The 20,845-nt window shown below is 42.4% G+C and overlaps 1 protein-coding gene across 5 annotated transcripts in view; it reads left to right on the forward strand.

Annotated features, from left to right (window-relative positions):
• The first annotated feature begins 121 nt into the window (after positions 1-121).
• CYLD (CYLD lysine 63 deubiquitinase) overlaps positions 122-20,845 on the forward strand; it is a 34,884-nt gene continuing 14,160 nt past the window's right edge. The window contains exons 1-9 of one of the 5 annotated variants that reach the window (XM_081201143.1): positions 122-248; positions 5,740-6,421; positions 6,767-7,069; positions 8,298-8,403; positions 11,158-11,253; positions 13,019-13,135; positions 15,365-15,744; positions 17,937-18,102; positions 19,156-19,297. In XM_081201143.1, the coding sequence (XP_081057269.1) occupies positions 5,948-6,421; positions 6,767-7,069; positions 8,298-8,403; positions 11,158-11,253; positions 13,019-13,135; positions 15,365-15,744; positions 17,937-18,102; positions 19,156-19,297 (1,784 nt within the window). In that variant the 5' untranslated portion in view covers positions 122-248; positions 5,740-5,947. Of the gene's footprint in view, positions 431-5,739; positions 6,422-6,766; positions 7,070-8,297; positions 8,404-11,157; positions 11,254-13,018; positions 13,136-15,364; positions 15,745-17,936; positions 18,103-19,155; positions 19,298-20,845 lie in introns of all 5 variants that reach the window. The other 4 variants (XM_081201144.1, XM_081201142.1, XM_081201145.1 and 1 more) reach the window with 4 other exon arrangements.

Genomic DNA, 20,845 nt, shown 5'->3' on the forward strand with positions numbered 1-20,845 from the left:
TTCCCAAACAACCACTGAACAGGCAGGAACCCGCCGGGTCAGCCAATCCGAGGGGGCTCTTTGGTTTTATTTATTTATTTTGCTGCGCTTGCAAGCAAGCTTGGCCTTGGAAATTCCCTCCGTCGGCGGAGAGCAGGGGCGGGGGTTGGCTTGGGCCAGGCAGCCAATAGGCAGGAAGAACCGGCGGCGAGCGGCCAGGAGGCGGGAGGGAGAGCTGGAATGGCAGCATCAGCGGTGGCAAGAGCAGGGTAGGGTGCGCGTCTTGAAGCCGCTGCCTGCGCCTCTGAGGGGACGAGGATGGGGAAGGCGAGGAGGTGGAGGAGGCGGAGGCGGCGGGTGAGGAGGAACCCCTGAGGCGGCGGCGGCGGCGGGGAGACGGGAGGGGCAGCGGCGGCTGCGGCCTGAGCCGCGAGGGAGCAGCAGGAGGATGGTAATGCCGGCAGCGCCGCTGGGCCGGAGGCGGAGCAGGGGTTGGGGTGGCGGCGGCGGCGGGGAGACGATTGCAGCCTCTTCTGGGGTGGGGCTCCGGCGGCGAGTAGCATTCGCGGAGAAGGAACGTAATGGAGCGCCCATTGCGGGTCCCGGGAGGGAATACCTGCGCTGCCTCCCTCTTCATATTTCCTTTCGCTTTCTGTATTATCCTTATTATTCTTAGTTACGGGCCAATGTTGGTGCTACTCAGCGTAGGCGCATTAGACGCGGCTGGCAGAGGGGCTCGCGGACTCCCGCTCTGGACCAGCCTCTGAGCTTGAATTTTAGCCAAGTGCACATGTTTACCCGTGATGCTGTTGATGATGACCATAAAATTATTATTGGCTTAGTTTGACGGTCTTAATCCTTGGCCTAGCCCTAGACCATAAATGGCCATGGTTGGCATAGCAGGTTCATTGATTTCAGGGAGTCTTCTCTGGAATAGAGAGTGGTTGTACAGTACTGGCCATTATTATTTTATTGTTACCAGTATAGAATCATTATTGGATGTAGACTAGCCTAGTTTTACTCAGAAGGAGGCCCATTGAAGTAAGTGGCCATGGCTGCCTTAAAGGGTCCAGTCGTAGCAGATTCTGGGGTTGTGGCGCTCATTTCACTTTATTGGCCGAGAGAGCCAGCGTACAGCTTCCGGGTCATGTGGCCAGCATGACTAAGCCGCTTCTGGCGAACCAGAGCAGTGCACGGAAACGCCGTTTACCTTCCTGCCGGAGCGGTACCTATTTATCTACTTGTACTTTGGGGTGCTTTCGAACTGCTAGGTTGGCAGGAGCAGGGACCGAGCAACGGGAGCTCACCCCATCGCAGGGATTTGAACTACCGACCTTCTGATCGGCAAGTCCTAGGCTCTGTGGTTTAACCCACAGCACCACCCGCGTCCCTATGACTGCCTTAGATTTGTTAATTTCAGTGGGTCCATTCTGAGCTGGAATTGAATAGTTGGGTGTGGATATTATATATTACAATCAAATTATTATTGCTTGTAGACGATCTTAGTCCTCTTCAGACTTGTCCCGTTGAAGTAAGTGGACATGGCATAGGTTCATTAATGTCAGTGAGTCTACTCTGAGCTAGAACTTGGATACAAATACTACCTATCATCCTCACCATCATTGGTTATAGACAATCCTAGTCTTATTCAGAGCAGATCCATTGAAGCAAAATGGACATGGCTGACAAGTTTATTAATTTCAGTGGATCTACTCTGAATGAGAACATAGTTGGATACAAATACTACTCATTATTATTAAGTAATTCATATTGGTTATAGACAATCCTTGTTCTACTCAGCCTAAACCCATGGAAGAAAATGACCACCAGTGGCATAAGAATTTAGTTGGATACCTCAGCTCCCACTTCCCTTCCGTAGTGTTGAATTTTTAATTTTTTTACTGTATTTAGCATATTAGCTGGCCACCATGTCAACAAAGGCCTCTGAGTGGTTCACACAGGCTTCAGGCAATGTACAATTATAGCATTAAAATGCTAAACTCAGTTTTAATTGGAGACGTCTTCAGGGCAGGGACCTGCCCTCTTGCACTTTGTAAAGTGCCATGCACACTGATGTTGCTGCTTCACGATCATTGTAGTAGTAGTATTGGCAACAAATATTTGTTTGTGTCCTTACTTGATTTTTATTTGGGGGAAGTAGTTTCTTATTTTTTCTTATGTAGTTTGGCAAATGTGTTCTTATTTTCATGTGCTTTTTTGGGGGAGTGGGTATTTTTCATCTGTCTTCTACAGTATTTAGTTATCTTACTTTGGTGATTCTTTTACATTTAATTCTGATATCAACTGCCAAACAGCTTTTTCCATAGAGCATGCATAGTTAACTTGTTCCAAGTGGGTAGCCATGTTTGTGTGTGTTGCAGAAAGCCCACAAAATTGAGTCCTTTTTCACTTCAAAAGTCTGACATACTTGTTGTGGCAGAAGCTTTTGTGGACTGGTTCAGATCCCTCTTTGTAAGATGTGTGAACTGTTTGCCTGATTTATTTATTTAGTTTGCATTTATATCCCACCTTTGCTACAAGGAACTCTCCATTCTATCATCACAGCAACCCTGTGAGGTAGGTTAAGTCATGGCTGAGTGAGGATTTGAACCCTGCACTTCCAGGTTCTAGTCCAGCACTCTAGAGCTGGTATAGCCAACATGGTGTCCTTCAGATGTAGTTGGGCTACAACTCCCATCAGCCCCACCAATCTGACTAAGGGTGAGGAATGTTGGGAGTTGCTGTCCATCATGTTGAGAGATGCAGACAGATGCTGCAAAGGAGTGTTTAACAATGTGCCCCGTAGGTCAAGAAATTCATTGGGTACAGAGAGTGTGTACCATTTCTACACAGAAATCAAACATGTACAATCACAGTAACCATTTCCCACAGAAATATCTGGCAGTAACATATTCTTACCTTTGATTCTGTGTTATGGCCAGATCCTGGCATGTTGCACTATCACTGTGCTTTTCCTATGCTTTGCATAGAGGTACCACAGACAGTACAAATTTTGAATATTGTAGCCTATGGGGCTGAGTGTTTCCATCCTCTCCGAAGGTGTGCGCCTACGTATATGTGCATTCATGTTATACATTCACTGATAATGATACTTCACTGGATACACAAAGTGAGTTATGCTGCTATACCACAGTGGTGCCTTAGAGTTGCAGCTCGGGCTGGGGAGACCTTGGCTCTGATTCTGCCCTCAGCTGAAGAGCTGACCTTGAGACTGAGCATCTTTCATGCCAACCTACCTCACAGTATAAAATGGACAGGTGGCCATGTTTGCTGCCTTGAGTTCTTGGGGTGGGGAGAAAGAAAGGTTATAAATGTAGCTAAAAAAATAAATAGCAAAAGTGTATGCCACACAGTAAATTTTTAAGGAAATAAGAGTCTGAGGAATTATATCCCACAAGGTGTGGTGATGGCTTGCCTAAGTGGTTATTTTAAAAAACAAACAAATAAAAATAGAATTAGGCATATTTATGGAAGAGGAGGGTAGATTTATAAATGGCTGTTAGCTGTAGTAGCAAAATAGAGCGTCCATGTTCAAAGGTTGTTTACCTCTGAATACCAATTGTGATACTAATAAATAAAATGAGGGAGGGCTATTACCTTCATGCTCTTGTTTTCAAGTTGTCCTCTGGGTAATGTATGACGTAGCATAAGAGAACAATGAAACCAGAGTATAATTAAACATGATACCAAAAATAAACGGAATAAAAATCATAAAATTGTAAAGCCTGTATAAACATCAAATTGCCAGCAAGCAAAGCAACCCCAGGTTATTAAAATGTAACTTTGCTGTGCGCTCCCAAATGCCTGCTGAAATAAACTTTCATCAGTTTCATAAAACAAACATTAAGTCTGGCCTGCTAAACTTATATAAGGGAGAAAAATCTATAGTGAAGGTGCATCTGCCAAAAAGCCTCATTCATACCCCACCCCCACCCCTGTCACTTGTGGATTATTATTTTTTTAAAAAACTCTTCTAACATACAAGACATGGGTGATAAAGAAAGAGTCTACTGTACTAATTAAACCACTTCATCATCAATATGAGCTGCCCATATGTCCTAAATGCTCCCCAAACGAAGAGAGAGAGCAAGTCATAGTTCAGAGGCAAAGCACACACTTTGCATTCAGAAGACCCGAGGTTCGTCACCTGGTACAGCTGGGGAATATTTCTGTCTTAAACACTGGATGGCTGTGGCCAGTCAGTGTACAGCACTGATGGGGGAACTTTGGCCCTCCAGATGTTACTGATCTACAACTCCCATCAGCACCAGTAAGCATGACCATGCTTGCTAGGGATGATGAGAGTTGTCGTTCAGCAACATGGGGGGTGGCACAGGTTCCCCATTTTTTGTACAGACAATATTGAGTTAGATGGAACAGTGGTATAGGGCAGTTTCCCTGTTCAGAAAGAAACACACAGTTGAGTAGTATTTCTGCTCTAGATTTTCTCTGTTTCTTGTGTCAAAAGATTAAGAACTGTCTTGCTGTATCAGACCATAATTAAGCATCCTCCTTCCAACAGCAGCCCCACCAGATTCTTCTGGGTCAATCAGAAGCACAGTGATGACCTTTTCTCATCATTTGTTCTCATCCTGCAGCCTTCTGTGCAGTAACATTTAACCACCATGGCAAATAGGTGTTAATACGTTTGAGGGTGCATATGTAACAAATAACCAACTTTCCCTAGCTTGCTTTAGGTGTGTACATAAAAAACAACCACCCAGGGATATTTTTTTAGGGAAGGAGCAAGTTGAAGGGCCAAATTTGACAGGTGGATGAAGCCACCCACTTGTCAGGCACCAAACACCATAGTGACAGCAGGTGATGCTGCCCTTTGAAACCCTGACTGTTAGGACTTCAAAGCAAAGCATGAGGTAATTGAAAGCACTTTTGCAAACAGCCCCGCACAGCATGGGAAGAGTCGCATAGACAAACTGAGCAGTTAAATAAGCGTGTGTATATTATTTATACATGGTAGTGTTTGTTTAATGGTCTTGTAAGTTGGGGGTGGGGATCCAAACCTCCCTTGATTCTCATCTTAGAGGATCCTTTTACAGCCAGTTTAGCTGGAAGGCACCTATAAAGAACTTTGGTGCCCTTTTCAATCTCTAATAGTTAAGTATTTCGTCTCTGATTTATTCTGTTCTGTGCTTCTTTGGGAAACGTCATACTAAGAACAACTTTTGACTCAATCTTGAGGATGACTATTGAGTTCACTGCCACCAAGCTATTTCTAGAAATGGTTAATCCACTTGCTGCTTTCGTGAAACTGTATTGTGAATTGCTTTTGTGTGCAAAAAAATTGAGCTGTACTGTGAACTTACATTGTAGTCCTCTGTGCGGTGATATATTTCTTGTTGTCTGTCTCTTTCCAAAACAATAAACAAATGAATCCTGTATATTGGGTTCATTCTTCTTAAAAATGGGGAAGCTATTCTAGTCTGCAGTAGCAAAGCAGAAACAGGTGTGCACTTGTTCAAGTTTTAAATAAGGATTATATAGACCAGATATCTCCAGTCACAATGAAGGTGAGGCTGTAAATATAGCATTAGGTCAGTTTTATTATGCAGATGAAATCTTCAGCATGACCTTTGTGGCTACCCAAGTATCTCTCTCTTGCCAGCTGGTTGCTGTCATAGATCTATAAAAACCTTTGAAAGTGGTTTGTTTTCTTTTGCTTTGTTCTTACTATGACATCCTTCAGCTGCCACTGATACTATCTTTTATTTTTGTGTCCAGGTCATCCGTTCTGGATTTAGCTCACTAGGACATGGATGAAGAATCATTAACTCACTATGGGAAATCGAACAGGGGCCTTTAGTAGGAGCATCTAATTCCTTGGCAGTTATGTTGGCAACTTGGCTTTCTTGAACGTTTCTTCTTTGTACTCATACAAAGCTTGAACCATATTGAATCTAGGTTTGTGGAGTTAAAAAAAAAAGGCAGCATGTCCTATTGGGAAGAGCGTATATTTTATTTGCTTCTCCAGGAATGCAGCATTGTAGACAAACAGACTCAAAAACTGTTGAAAGTACCCAAGGGAAGCATTGGCCAGTTCGTTCAAGACCGTTCTTCAGGAGGACACACCAGAAGCAACCCTTCGTCAAAAAGCAAAAAATTGCAGATAGGAATCAAGATTTTGGAGCAGCCCCATGTGGTCCTCTTCGTGGAAGAAAAAGAAGTTGTTGATATAGATGAGAAGCGAGCAGAACTGCTGTTGGCAATTACCAATTGTGAGGAGAGATACAGTATATTTAAAAGTAAAGGTAGACTGAGCAAGGGTCTCCACATTGATGTCGGCTCACCGGTGAAAGTACAGCTGCGATTAGGAGATGAGAAATATCCTGGAGTTGTTCGCTTCAGAGGACCATTAATACAAGAAAGATCACTCTCTGGGATATTTTTTGGAGTGGAGCTTCTGGTAAGTTTTCTTCTAAGGCTCTATACATTGGGTCAAACAGACGCTGTGTGTTGCTGTAGAAACATTCTGAAAAGGTGCATAGTATGAGTCTTTTTATTTAGTATATTTGTATCCTATTTCTCCTCTGAGGAGCAGAGGCCAAAGTTTATTGATCCCCACACCATTTTATCCTCTCAACTAACTTGTGAGGTAGGTTGGGCTCAGAGTGTTGAGCAACCATCCTAAGATCTGAATGAACCTCATGACCAGGCATAGGTTTCAACCTCGGTCTCCCCGAAGACCAACATTTTAATTACTCCTATGACAGTTCTTAATGAGCTATGTTTTTTTCTCCTGCAAACCTAGGAAGAAGGCCGTGGTCAGGGTTTTACTGATGGACAGTACCAAGGCAAACAGCTGTTCAGATGTGACGAGGACTGTGGAGTGTTTGTTGCACTAGACAAACTAGAGCTGATGGAAGATGATGACAATGAGCTGGAGAATGACTATGCAGCTCCAGTTGACTCAATGCAGGTAGAACTTCCTCCTTTGGAGCTCAACTCCAGGGTTTCTGTGAAGATAGGAAAGAATATAGAGTATGGGACAGTTATATTCTGTGATGTCTTACCAGGAAACGAGAGTTTAGGATACGTTGTTGGAGTGGACATGGTAAGAAATTAACCTGATTCTTAACTTTTTGCATGTGTGTTAAATAGAAGTACATGCAATAGTGGTGGGGAGAGATGGAATATTGGCAAGCTACTTATGGCTCTCGATTGCTATGTATAATTGCCACCCAGCAGCTTTTTTTAGCATTGGGTAAAAATGTATTGAGTTAGGCTTGGGAACAGCCACTTGCCTGATCGTGCATGGCAAGAAAGAATCTCCTCCAGGGGATCAGATGGTGCAGCTTTACTAAAGTTTTATTTCTCCCTTGCTGAGCCATAAATGATTGCCCATGTGTATCCACATTAGGCAGGCTAGTAAATTTATTGTATGCACTAGTAACTTATGTGGGCTTATTTACAGGGCCTTACTAAATCTTACCTGACACTAGCCAGGCAAAATACCCATTTTCTTGCTTCTAATGACCAGCCTGCTTTGCTAAATAATGTTCCAGGGTTGGCACTACTGATCTTTTATAGTTTTCCTCTGAAAATACAGCCACGTCAATTTTTGCCTGCAAGGAAAATGTGAGGCTCTGGCGTAATGTAATTCTGTATGTTGAGTGCAATTCTCAAGCACTATAGTAACATATGCTGATCCTTGTCTTTCTCCTACTTGTGTTTTGAAACCAGAAGACTTACTGAGGCTTGAAATAAAGAGAATGAAACTGAACTAAAGTATTACACCCTTAGAATATTAGTAGGCATTCAACATGAAAAAAATTGCACCTTAATGTACTTGTTCACCCTTGCTCTTTAAGGAGGTAGGCAAGTCTTCCCAGTGCTGGAAGCTGCCTCTTAATGCCAGAGAGATGAAATATATCCTTCAGGCATGAAAGCCATTTATGTACCTGTTGTGAATGGCTTCTTCAGTTGTGAAACTTCTGTGCTGCTGACAAACTTTGCTTGGCTTTTCTCCCACCACTTGGGAGGAGTGTTTTTTGCTTTTGTTTCAATGTTGCCATCATCAGTGTATTAGTGTCTGTGGCACATTTGTAACCAAACAACATTGCAGAATGCAATCTGTTTCTCTAAATGTGGAAGACGAAATGACAACACTACAAGTGTGACACTTGAAATGTTGTTGCAGAGCAAGTGTTTGCATTTCTTGTGAAAGCTCGTGCTTCCTGTCTGGGCTGCATGTAGCCAAGAACTTTAATTGAACCATGTAGATGGTTTCTTGAGTATCTTCACTTGGGCAACGTGTAATGGTGTTTTAAAACGATTTTTAGGATAATCCAATTGGAAATTGGGATGGAAGATACAATGGACAACAGCTCTGCAGTTTTGCAAGTGTTGAAAGCACACTTCTCTTGCATATCAATGATGTTATCCCAGGTACAATTTGTATATTTTGTCTATAAAAAAGAAAAGTGAGCAAACCCCAGTTCTTAGCACACATCCTTGTGTCTAATCATAGTTTTAATGTTGCTCAGGATTCAATCATTTTGCTTTAGTCTTAAACATATATGGGAGTGGGGTGGGGACTCCACTAAACTATTGATTGGTTATATTATTGCTTTGCTGCCTTGTCTTGCTTTATTTCTGGATATGCTCCTGTGACTCCTACATGCTTCTGTATAGACATCTCCCTTCTTTCCCTCTCACTATGATGTGCCATAGTAACATAGTGCTGTATTTTGGTATTGGTGGTTCCTTGGCCCTTTCCTGGTGTTAGAATTTGAAGGTTGAAGGCTTATGGTCACTGCAATGTGGCACTGGGTTTTCTCAGTTGATGAATTTTACTGCTGTATTGTAGTACAGTCATACCTCGGGTTACAGCTGCTTCAGGTTGCGTTTTTTCGGGTTACGGACCGCCAAAACCCGGAAGTACCAGAATGGGTTACTTCCGGGTTCTAGCAGTCGCGCATGCGCAGAAGCGCTAAATCGCACTATGCGCAGAAGTGCCGAATCGCAGCCTGCGCGCAGATGTGGGTTGCGAACGTGCATCCCGCACGGATCACGTTCGCAAGCCGAGCGTCCACTGTATTGTATGTGGTAAGGAAAAGGCAAAACCGTTCTTATTTGCCGCTAATAACTGAGTCTACATAATTACTTGTCTCCCAGTCAGTATTTTAAAGGCCGTACATAGATAGTGAAAAATAGCACATAAATGCCTTTCTAGGTGGTTCTGCATTTTTCATGCAGTAATATTTGCTTAATCAGAAGGGCACTGTGCACTGGATTGTTTTATTACACTTTCTTCAAAGGAATATGTTCCAGCGATGCCCACATATGCTCCGACAAAAGAATTGGCACTTGTGAGCAGTGCTTGGAGCCACAGGCAATCTGTTCTTTCTTCCCTGTTATTAGAGTGCTGCATTTTCTGTTCAGAAGCTCTTGCTGCATGGTCACTTCTATGCTGCATATGGGGCTACAATATGGAAGCTTTTGCTGCTTGGCTTTTTGGCTGTGTGGCAGGGTTAACAAATGCCCTCCCTGAACAGGGAGAGATTTGGTGGTTTGCCCAGTCAGGATCTACTAAGTTGAACCACAGGGAGGAATAAGCATAATGCTAGTTTGTTGGACAGACCTTGTTTTGACCCTTGCACTAAACAGAAAAAGTCATGGCTAGGCTGCCAGGGTGGCTAGAATTTTGTACAGCAGTCTTGTGAGATGATGGTGTCAGAAATCTAGAGTTTCACCAGGGAAAGGGGAATTGGAATTGGAACTTAAAAGGGAGGCCAGGCTGCTGTCCGAGGAGAGTTTCTTTCCTGCAGCAGGAAGTTCCAGGTGCAACTAATGCTGTTACATTTGAGCTAATACCGCTTTGAGTTAACTGAGATGGATGGGTCACTGCAATGTATTACTCAAGTGATAGGATGCAGCAGGATCTGTGATGTACAGTACATGAACTTTAGAGAACATGAGAGCAAATATTAATTTGGAAACAACACACTCTTCAAAGTGGTTTTTTAAAAAATGAAATAGGGCTTTTAATTGTAAGGAAGATGCTATAGACAGATTGCCATTTTAAGCATAATTGTCATATTGTACAAACTTGAGGCAGTGCTTTGCTCCTGCTAGTTCTTTCTTAAAGAAACCTACTAGGACATTTTTTCTTGAAGGATCAGTCTTTCGAAAAGATGCTTTCTTCACTGTGTCTGGCTAGAGATGAGCTCCAGTGAAAGTAACTGAAGTGTTTTAATAGAGTTATTCCCCAGGGGCAACTTGGTTAAAATGCAATTGAACAGCTATATTCCGATTATGAAACATGAAGACACATTTCATTTGAACTCTTTAGTGAATACATGGCATAGTTAAAAATCCTCAGATGTTATGCAGAGTAAATGGCAATCTTCTGTGGGTATGATAACCATACTATTTTGGTGAGGAGTCTAATTTAGCAAAAAGCACAATATTTTCTATGTGAATTACTGCTTTTTTATGCATGCCTAGCTTTCTTCTCCTCAATCTTTTTCTTATTGTTGTTGCTGCTGCTGTTCAATCACATCTCCAGCAAAAAGATTTTTTTAAAAAAAGTTTCAGTGATGGGGGCTTTTTATCTTTTTTTAAGTTTGATAAGTATTTGCTTCTTCCAAACCACATATGAAGCAAATAAACTTACCATAACATGAAGCCAGTGATCACTTTGGAATTTTTCTTTGGTTGCATTATTTCTCAATACAGCATATTACAAGGTTCACCATAATTGATTGGTGCAGTGTGGGAGGAAACATATTCTAAAACTTCTGTGAGAGCAAATCCAGCTTTTTTGCTTCAGTGTCAGTAAAACGGAACTATGCCCTGAGATTTTGGAAGAAGAAAAAAGGCTAGGCTAGATGTCCCATTGTGTTTTAAAAAGTATATATTAATAGCTATAGTCATCCTTATTTAACTTTTTTGTATGGGTCCCAAGGGAGGCTGCCTTCCATATTATGGTTTCTACTTATGTGAGTGTTCCTGCAACTGATTAGTTTTGTCCAAGTGACTATCTGAAAGAAATTCTGGATTTCACAAGTATTACTGTGACTTGCTTTATATCCTAAAGGTGCGTCTATTTTGTACTAAACTGATGCTTTAAAGCTAATGATATCTATACTATGTACTGTGTGGTGGTGTAAGATATCTTAACCATCTACTCTATTTTAGAGGCTGTGTCTCAAGACAGGAGACCTCCCAAACTTGCCTTTACATCTAGAAGTGGCTGTGACAAAGGATTCAATCATAGTAAGCCAAAGTCTACAGGTACTTTTACTCAACTACTATTTAGCAAAGTGACAGGTATTTCTACTGTCCTTGTACATGAGAATTGCGACATGCAGTGCCTTGGAGTTGTGGGTTCAGAGGTGGGTTTCCACAGAACTGATCCCACATGTTTTGTAGAACAGTGGCTCCCCATTAAGTGGAATGTGTAACAAGATACTACATTCGCTTGCATAGTTAGCATACAAAGGAGATTAGATTGTACATCTTGTGAAACATTTCTGAGGATTTTCCTGTCTTGCACTTGTTTTGTAAAACTGTGGGAGGGATTTCTCTTCCCCCAGACTGAGTGCACGAATAGGCTACACATGGCTATGGAAGTAGAATTTTTTGCTTGGTTTCAGTCGGCTCTGACCACAGTGACATATGCCTTAGTTACATATTGTTTGTATTACTGTAACACGCTACCTGTGACTGCCTTTAAAGAGTGTTCAGAAATCAGCTGATTCAGAATGCAGCAGCTCAGCCTGTTGACCAGGGCTGGGTATAGGGAGCATGTAATTCCCATGCTACAACAATTTTGCTGGTTACTTGACTGTTTTCTGGTCACAATACACAGTGCTCGTTGCTACATATAAAGCCCTACTTGACTTGGGGACCAGATACCTGAAAGACCGTATTCCTATTCAAGCATGCCTGGTTTGTTTGTTTTTTTAAGATCTTTGGTAGAGGTCCCTCTTCCTGTCTTACCAACATCTTAAGTACGTCCGTTGGTAACTCAAGAGAGTGCTACCTTGGTGATTGCTTCTAGACTATGGAATTCTTTGCCAAGGGAGGCCTGACTAGCCCGTCTCTGATGACCTTGTGCTGGGAAGCAAATACACTTTTATTCAGACATAACATTTAGCCTCATAAGTTGACTGTTATAGCCAAGGTAAAAGTTGCAGTTTGGGCAACTGGCTGTTGTGTGTGTTGGTTTTAAGGGATGTTTTTAAGCTTTGTATTTTTTCTTGTTAGTCACCTTCAGCATCTTTTGATGGAAAGGTGAAATATTAATTTAACAAATAAAGATAATAAATGGATAAAGCACTTTGTTCCATTGCTCTGGAAAGCATTAAAAGTGGTTATTACTGCAATTTGCAGCCTGTTAAAGGCTAACAAATGTATTATGGCAGGAACCTATGTGGGCTAGAGTCCATTTCATCAAATGTGTGAACCTTATAGAGGAATCAACAGAAGCTGATCCATTAAGAAATGTGTTTATCCCATTGCAGCAAAAAACCCCACAAAACCTTGTAGCATCTTAAAGACAGCTACTTCTCTGAGAGCAGAAAGGTCAAGTAATTCTAACCTAAAGTGGCCAATTAAATCCTCCATGTACGTTCCTTTGGAAGTAAACATTCTGAAGTGAAAGCTCCATATTTTTGAATTGTTCCTGCAAGTAATAAAGGGAACAGAGTTCCACTGAATAGGAGATGGAGGAGGTTAAAGAGGTACAGTTAATTGTTTGCAACTTGAAAGGTTCTCTCTGTGTAGCTTGAAAATGCAAGCTGAGAACATTAACAATATGGGTGCCGAGGGGGTTATACCTTTGTTGCAGAGATTGGACCAGATGATTGGCAGGTTTCTTTCTTAAAGTTGTACAAGTTAGACTCTGGTAATGACATTTTTACAGACCCTACTCTTAATAAGCTTAGCAGGAAGACTTGGTTTAAAGGACTGTAAAGCTTGTTTTTTTCCATAATGCAGCATTTTTTATGTTTTTTTCCTCCCCTTTGTCTCCTTTATGACATGGTTTGTGTCTTAGGTGCACTCTCAGACCCTGGAAATAGAAACAGATCAGAAATTTTCTACACTTTAAATGGCTCTTCAGTAGATTCCCAACCACAGATGAAATCAAAAAACACATGGTGTATTGATGAAGGTAATGAGAGACTAGACATTAAGTTTGATCACAGGCGTAATAACAAATTATATGATGATAAAATATACTGCCTTCAGATTATTCTGGCCACATTTTGTGTGTACTCCCTAACAAAAGACTTTTTAAAGGGCTTACTTCAGTTGAGATGTGTATTATTATCCTGTGTAGTGGCCAGAATCCAAAGAGCTACTTAAGCTCACATGAGGGGCTTGGTGCTAGCCCAGGGGGATTTATTTTACTGTCTCATTTGCACAGCTGACCCCTATACAAACTGCTTTTGAAAATTGCCCTCTTTTTCTGAAGCAGTTTGCTATGGTTGGGGGCTCTGAGAAAAATGAGTGGGCTCACAATGTTAGTTTTCCTTCTTCTTTGGATCCTGGCCTAAGTTTATTGAATAACTCAAGGCATTTTACTTGGCACATCTCACATAGTAACTTGAGCTTTTCAGCCATAATAGATAATTCCTTAGGCTACATTCTGCGCACATTTGAGCCTAGTCTTCTTATTAGACCAGCTGGACTGTAGGCACAGGATGCAAGATGCTTATAAATAGTAACTTACCACTATCTCAGCTTGTGATCTCATATGCTGAGCATTGACTCATGATTTATTTACATATCTTCAGGTAGTGTTGGTGACTTTATTATTTGGAACCTCTGAGTTGACAGGTCCTGCCTTTGCTAGAATTAGGTTGGGGTGCAAACTTACATTTTTGAATTACAGACTTTTCCATTACAGAGTGGCAGCATTCAGTTTTTTTCAGACACAGGACCCAGCTAAGTCAACATGCATCATGAAATTCAGTTTAAATCTTTCTGTTGTATATGTTTTCCCCAGTTCCTTCATTTTCTTTTTCTGAGAACATTTACACTGCACACATGCTAGGTTTGCTTCTCCCCAGGGAACTTTGGGAATTGTAATTTGGGGATGGAGGAAAGAGAACAGTATTTTCTAAGTGAATTCTTGTTAGCTGTGCTGAATTACAATTCCTAATGTTTTAAGCCACAACAGTTAAGCTAGTAGTGTGTAACCAGTGTAAATCTGTAGTACAAATGCATTGAATCATAGAATCATAGAGTTGGAAGAGACCACAAGGGCCATTGAGTCCAACCCCCTGCCAAGCAGGAAACACCATCAGAGCACTCCTGACATATGGTTGTCAAGCCTCTGCTTAAAGATCTCCAAAGAAGGAGACTCCACCACACTTCTTGGCAGCAAATTCCACTGTCGAACAGCTCTTACTGTCAGGAAGTTCTTCCTAATGTTTAGGGGGAATCTTCTTTCTTTCTTTCTTTCTTTTTTTTTTGTTTTCCATCTCTCCGCATATGGGATTGTAGTTAATGAGTTGCCCAATAGTCTTCTTTAATAATAATAAACTGCCAACACAAATGCAGAATGCACCCTGGAAGATACATTTTGAAGAATACAGAACAGTGGTCTCCACACTTTCTACGTTCAGGGAACCCTTTCTGTGCCAGCTTGTCTCCTGAAGAACCCATCTGCCATAGGAACCCTGTGCACTGGAGAGGAAACTGGAGGAAAGCTTTATAGGGTGTACGTACAGTTCGTACAGAGCAAAGGCCAAACTTGTATGATACTTCTGATGCCTGCATGAACTGAAAGCATGCAAGAACCCCAACAAACACAAACATCCAGTGCAGGTTGGGATCAACGCAGAAGACTGGTAGCAAGAACACCAGTTTCATAGAATTTAGTAGAAAAACCACTCCTTTAGTTGTAATTAAAGTAACATCCTTACATTGCAGCTAAACGTTCATCAGTTTTGTTGACTGGCAAATTAAAGAAAAATCTGATGTCCTTCTGATCTTTCTGCTTCCTCTGAACATTTCTGTCAGAGTAAGAGCCTAGATATTCTCTTGGAAGTAGGTCTCATTATGTCCAATGGGGCTTACTCCCATAAATGTGTGTATAGGATTGTAGCCTGAGTCTCTTCGTTCTCTCCCCCATCCCTCCCTTGGAAAAATGATGGGGGAAAATGCCTGTCCCTTGTTACCTCATCTCGCTTGGCTTTTTCTGAGCAATTGTCAGAGTATGCTGTTTTAAATATAAGTAGGTCATTCTTTCAGAATAGAATCTAGTGCAAGAGAGAGATGCCATGCATATTTTACTCCTTTTGTGTAGAAAGCACACAGCATTAGTTCAGACACTTAGTAAATATTATTCTAATTCATATGCTTATTTACTGTTTTTCTAAAAACAATTCAACAGTTGCTGAAGATTCTGCAAAGTCCCTTAACGACTCCTCTACTGGGTTTGGGCACTCTTCGCCGCCGCTGCAGCCTCCCCCAACGAACACTTTATCTGCCGAAAACAGATTCCATTCCCTGCCTTTCAGTCTGACTAAGATGTCCAGCGGCAGCAATGCTATTGGACACAGTCCGCTCTCTTTATCTGTACAGTCGGTTATTGGAGAGGGGAACGCAGGGGCCACCCAGGAGAGCACACCGCCGATGGTAGCGCCCATCAACATGCATGGGCTAGAAGCAGGTTCCTTGGCGGAAGTAAAAGAGAACCCACCTTTCTACGGAGTAATCCGTTGGATTGGGCAGCCTCCGGGAGTCAACGAAGTGCTAGCGGGGCTTGAACTGGTAAATAACATTCGTTTCAAAAGTTTGCCACTCCTGCCCATTTTATGTCCAGCTACTACTTCTTTTCTTTTAAGAAACACCTGAGCCCTATTCAGGTGTTCTCCCCTCTGCGCAGTTACCATCACATAGCGATTGGGAGAGCAGGGTGTGCTTCTTGTCCCTGCCGACTCTGTATCGCAGTCACCACTTCCACAGTCCTCCAGATCATAGTTCTAAACTGCATGTGGAGCCCTCATGAGCAGAAACATCTCCCTGCTGCAGAGGCTTGGGGGCTGTTGGCAGAGTGGGGTGGGACACAGAAGCACTCCCCTTAAAAAGGTTGGTAATTGCGTGGTGAGGGGGACGACACCTGCAGAGGGCTCTTGTTCTGCTGAACTTTGTAGTTCAAACTTGTGGCGTCAGTAGAATCTGATTCTTAGTGTGAAAAGTTGTAGCGTGGTTCACAGCACAGATTTACCTTGCCCCACTTACCTCTTCAGATAGATGTTCAGTTTACCTCTTGCCTTCCTTGACAGAGGCAAGTAACAATTGTGTTTCCAGGCAAGCAGAAAAGTGGCAGAATTGCACCTCTCCTTTCCGTGCTGCCCCTTTGGCTTTGACTGGAAAGAGTAGCATGAAGATACTGTATCCAGGTCAGTTGCAATGATAGAGGTGAATGAGCAGCTGGAATAGTATGGATCCAGTGTGTGTGTGTGTGTGTGTGTGTGTGTGCACGCATACACTCAGTGATTCCATGACTATTAGAAAAGCTCAGATTCTTGCCTTGCTTAATGGCCTTGAACCTGGAGTTGTCTGACCTTTTCTGTTCATGTAGCAAGACAGTCTCAAAGGAAGTGCTTTCTGCCAGGAATTCTAGGTTAAAGAACTGCATTTTAAAAACTTTTCTACTTGAGGGATCCCTTTCCACATCAACATTGAACCCCTTGCATGCTGCAGAAGCTTCTGGGAAAAGGCATTCAAGAAGTGTGTGTGCAGGGTACTGGTGAGATCTGTTGGGCCTTGCTGCCATCCTGCATCAGCTGGGCATGTTATAAGGCACACTTGCCAAGTCCCCTCTGTAGCTTTATATTGCTGGGGAATATAAGCAAGCTGTTTTCCAGAGAAGCCTCTCTGCCATTATTGGACCTTCTCCTTCCTGAAACTGTTTGAAAGCCACTAAATACCAGCAGGATGATAGTATTTTAGATGCTGGATACACTCGCAATGTAAAACTTGTTTAATTATCGTAGTTTACATGTACTCAGTATCTGCTTTCTCCCTGTAAAGAAGCAAATTACAACAGGAAATGTAAACTGGTGTTGAAACCTGTTGCTTGTATATGTATTGCTGTATTAGCTAGTAAGCTATTTTCTTAGCAAGTGGCAAAAAAAACTTTTGGGCATAATGAATTGATGTTGACATTAAAGAGAGATTACACTGCACAGCATCCTTAAAATCATTGCACTTAAGAATTAATAGCATGCATGCTCAACTCCCGCATGGCTAAACAAATGTTGGTTCCTTTGCATACAGTAATTCCCCATGGAACTTGCTGTGGGCTGACGTGTTTTGTGGGAGGGAAGCAGAACAATCCATCATCACACTTGGGGGAAAAATGGGGTGGTGAAAAATAGAATGCACTCATATTTTCATTTCCCCCCATCACCTACAATGGGCTAGCAGACTAAAAATGAAAGTTTTGAGCTATCTATTCAAAATGTACGCAAAGCACTTGGATTTGCTCTCTCCAAATGCCTTATTAAATTTGCATTTTCAGTTCTATGTTGAGCTGTCCATGAGTTTTGAGTGTTTAGTGGTCTCTTTCTCCGTTGACTTAGGTTTTCCCCATCAAAATAGTTTTACAATTGTAAATAGAATATTCAGAGAAGATGGCATTGCTTAATGTGGCTTTTAGCATGATGTTGCTGTGGCTTCATCAGGTCAACCCTTTAGAGCTGATATGGCAGACTCAGCACACACAGTGCAACCTTGTCAAACACTGCTGTTGCTTGACTGCCATTTGTTTTGGCCATTTGTCGGCAGAGGCTCTTGGGGAGACTGGAGGATGTTTACAGGACTGCACCCAGTTCATGGCTTCATAGCCAAAAAACTATTAGGTGCTTCAAATATAATATTAAGGAATAGCTTCCAAGGTGCTGCATGTGTTAGTTTTTCCATTAAGGCAGGTAAGTCTGCCTGTTTGCCTTTTCCAGGAAGACGAATGTGCAGGCTGTACTGATGGAACATTTAAAGGAACTCGATACTTTACCTGTGCACCCAAGAAGGCTCTCTTCGTTAAGTTGAAGAGCTGCAGGCCAGATTCCAGATTTGCTTCATTGCAGCCTGTGTCCAACCAGATTGAACGCTGCAACTCCTTAGGTATTGCTCTTTTCTTTCCCTCTGTTTCCTATTTCTATCTAGCCATGTAAAGTCTCTCTCCATTAGGAGTAAATTTAATACATTTCCATATCAATTTATTTATATTTAGCACCTTCAAAAGGCTTTTAAAAAACAAAATAAAACCTATTTGAAATGGGTAACAAATGAAAAACACTTGAACAAGCAGATTATTGTTTTATTGTTTACTAAATTCCCATCCTGCCCTTCATCCTGAAGGAGCCCAGGACGGTTACAGTAGCTCCAGCATCCGGGCAGGTTGATGTGGGGAAAAGCACTGTCAGGTATTGCGGACCCAAGTCAATTAGGGCTTTATATGTCTGTGTTGAACACTGGGCTCAGTAGCAAATTGGCAACCAGTAGACTTTATTAAGTAAGAAATGACTGTAAAAGAAATGCTCGTTTTCATGCTGTTGCTTCCTATACTTAAGGCATCTGAAGTATATTTGAAATTAGTGTCAGTTATAGCTAGTATTTGGAAGGATCAGCACGAAGATGGCCTCTGTGGTTTTAGATCCTTGTTTTTTATGGATACTGAAGATGAAAAGTACTACAGGCTTGGGACACTTGAGCTTTTTGATGTGTATAAACTGTCCTCTTTAACCTCACCCTAGCATCTTCAGTGTTGGTTCATTATTTCTAGCAGGTTACCTTTGTTCTGTATTGGAAGAAGTTATTTTCGTGTTGCACAGCCCCCTGCCCTATCCAAGAGCAAAAAAGTCTGGCGGGGGGGAGGCACTGGAGGAAATTGCAAGAATGTCCAGGTGCAAAGGGAGGCAGGATGATCAGATATTGCTTGGTTGTGTACGTGGGAGAAATTAAACTGCCAAAGCCAAGGGAGTGGGGTGGTGGAGGGGGAGCAGGTAGCTACTTCTATGCAAGCCATACCAGTCAAAGAACCCCTGAGGCCTCACCATCTGCTTCTCAGTTCCTCCAAGGACAAACACTGCCACTTCATTCTCCCTTGCTGCTGCAGCTCTTGGATCCACGAAGGAGTTTGAGTCCCTTGCTTACTCTCAACCTTTTGTCTTTAAGCTTTTGGGGGTTACCTAAGTGAAGTGGTTGAAGAAAACACTCCCCCCAAAATGGAAAAAGAAGGTCTAGAAACAATGATTGGAAAGAAGAAAGGAATTCAGGGTCACTATAACTCCTGCTACCTGGATTCCACCTTGTTCTGGTAAGTATTTAAGTAGCTGTCCTTTAAACGCCTAGATGAGGGGAAAGGACATGAGTACACAACAAACAGCGCAAATATTTCAGATGAAAGTTCAGTAGAGTGACATTAGCCGTCTATTGTGCCTTGCTGTGCAATGAATGGAGCTCACTGAAACTAGCTTGACCAGTAAAGGTGAGGAATTCAGTGTGGGTGATTTTCTCAGTGAAGCCATTTCCTGATGCTTTAATCTTGATCTGCTGTGTCAGATTTCTTTTTGGGGAGGCTGGGAAGCACCTCACTGCCTCTTACATGGCTGGATGAGTGGATGAGGAGGAGGAAGTAGTGGCAGGTGAAGGTCCATGGGGAAGGTCATGAATGGATTAAATGAGGTGACACTACTGAGGTTCTGCTGTGGCCTTGTCCACAGTATGGGATGTAACACGACCAGCCTCTGTATTTATATTGCACTTATAGAATACCTAGCTCTTTGTGATAGATGGCCATTACAGTGGAGTCTGAAGTAGCCAGAAATTGCAAAATCAACTCTGCTTTGTTGTGCTTCCTTGGCACAGCAAACACACCTGTCTCAATAATGCAAAAATACATGTTTACAAAAAACAAGCAAACTTGAGAGTAGCAATAGCAGCCAGCCAAAAAAGCACACCATCTACATTACCAGTTGGAGGGCACCTGATCCTTCCCTGTCATTGTCTCACTGCCTTCTACAGCAAGGAGGGGGAACCTATGGCCCTCCAGAGGTTGTTGGACTACAACTCCCATCAGCCCTGGTCCTTATGGCCTGTGGTCATGGATGATGGGAGTTCATCAGCATCCGGGGGGCTGCAGATTCCTCATCCCTGTTCTACTGGTCTAAAACTTTCCATAGGTTTTAGAGTTCTTCCCCTCCACTTTCATATAGGGTGGTGGTAGCAGAGCCACATCTGCTTCCTAGATCTCATAAAATTGTGATGTAGCAGCCAGCCCCTTAACCAGCTGTTCTCTCCAGGAAGTAGATGACTGTGAGTTCTCTACCATAAAGCTGTCAATAAATAAACATAAAAATAAAGGAAAAACCCTGTCTGCAGACCCTCATTTCATTGTATGACAGTCGTATTGACTATCATAATCTCTTGAGAGTGGGATTGCACTTCTGGCTGCTGTTTGACAGCTTTGGCTAAATCTTACCCTGGCAGCAAGCTTGCATTTCCCCCCCGAGAAACTGGGAGGGATGGTATGCTTTTGATGTCTTGCAATCAAAATTGGCTAACTTCATCTCTCCTACTTCTAATCTGCTCCTTATTCTACTTGCTGCTCCTTTTAATATTTGATGGTAGAGTTCACATTCTGTATACTATGCAAAGTGGCTCAAACTTCCTTTGTAAAGGGTAAGGTAGTACGCATAGTAGCCTCAGCTTTTGGCAAGACTGGAACAATTCCCTGCCAAAACTCATATCCTCTTGCTGGCAGTAAGGAATAGTTCTAGTTTCTTCTGTTAGTAGCAGCAGTCCATAGTGGCAATGCAAGAGTGAGATGCCCTTCACAAGCATCTCAGCTTTAGGGTATCCTCTG

The sequence above is a fragment of the Podarcis bocagei genome (genome assembly GCF_964188305.1).
Source record: "Podarcis bocagei genome assembly, chromosome: 7".
Taxonomy (NCBI): Eukaryota; Metazoa; Chordata; class Lepidosauria; order Squamata; family Lacertidae; genus Podarcis; species Podarcis bocagei.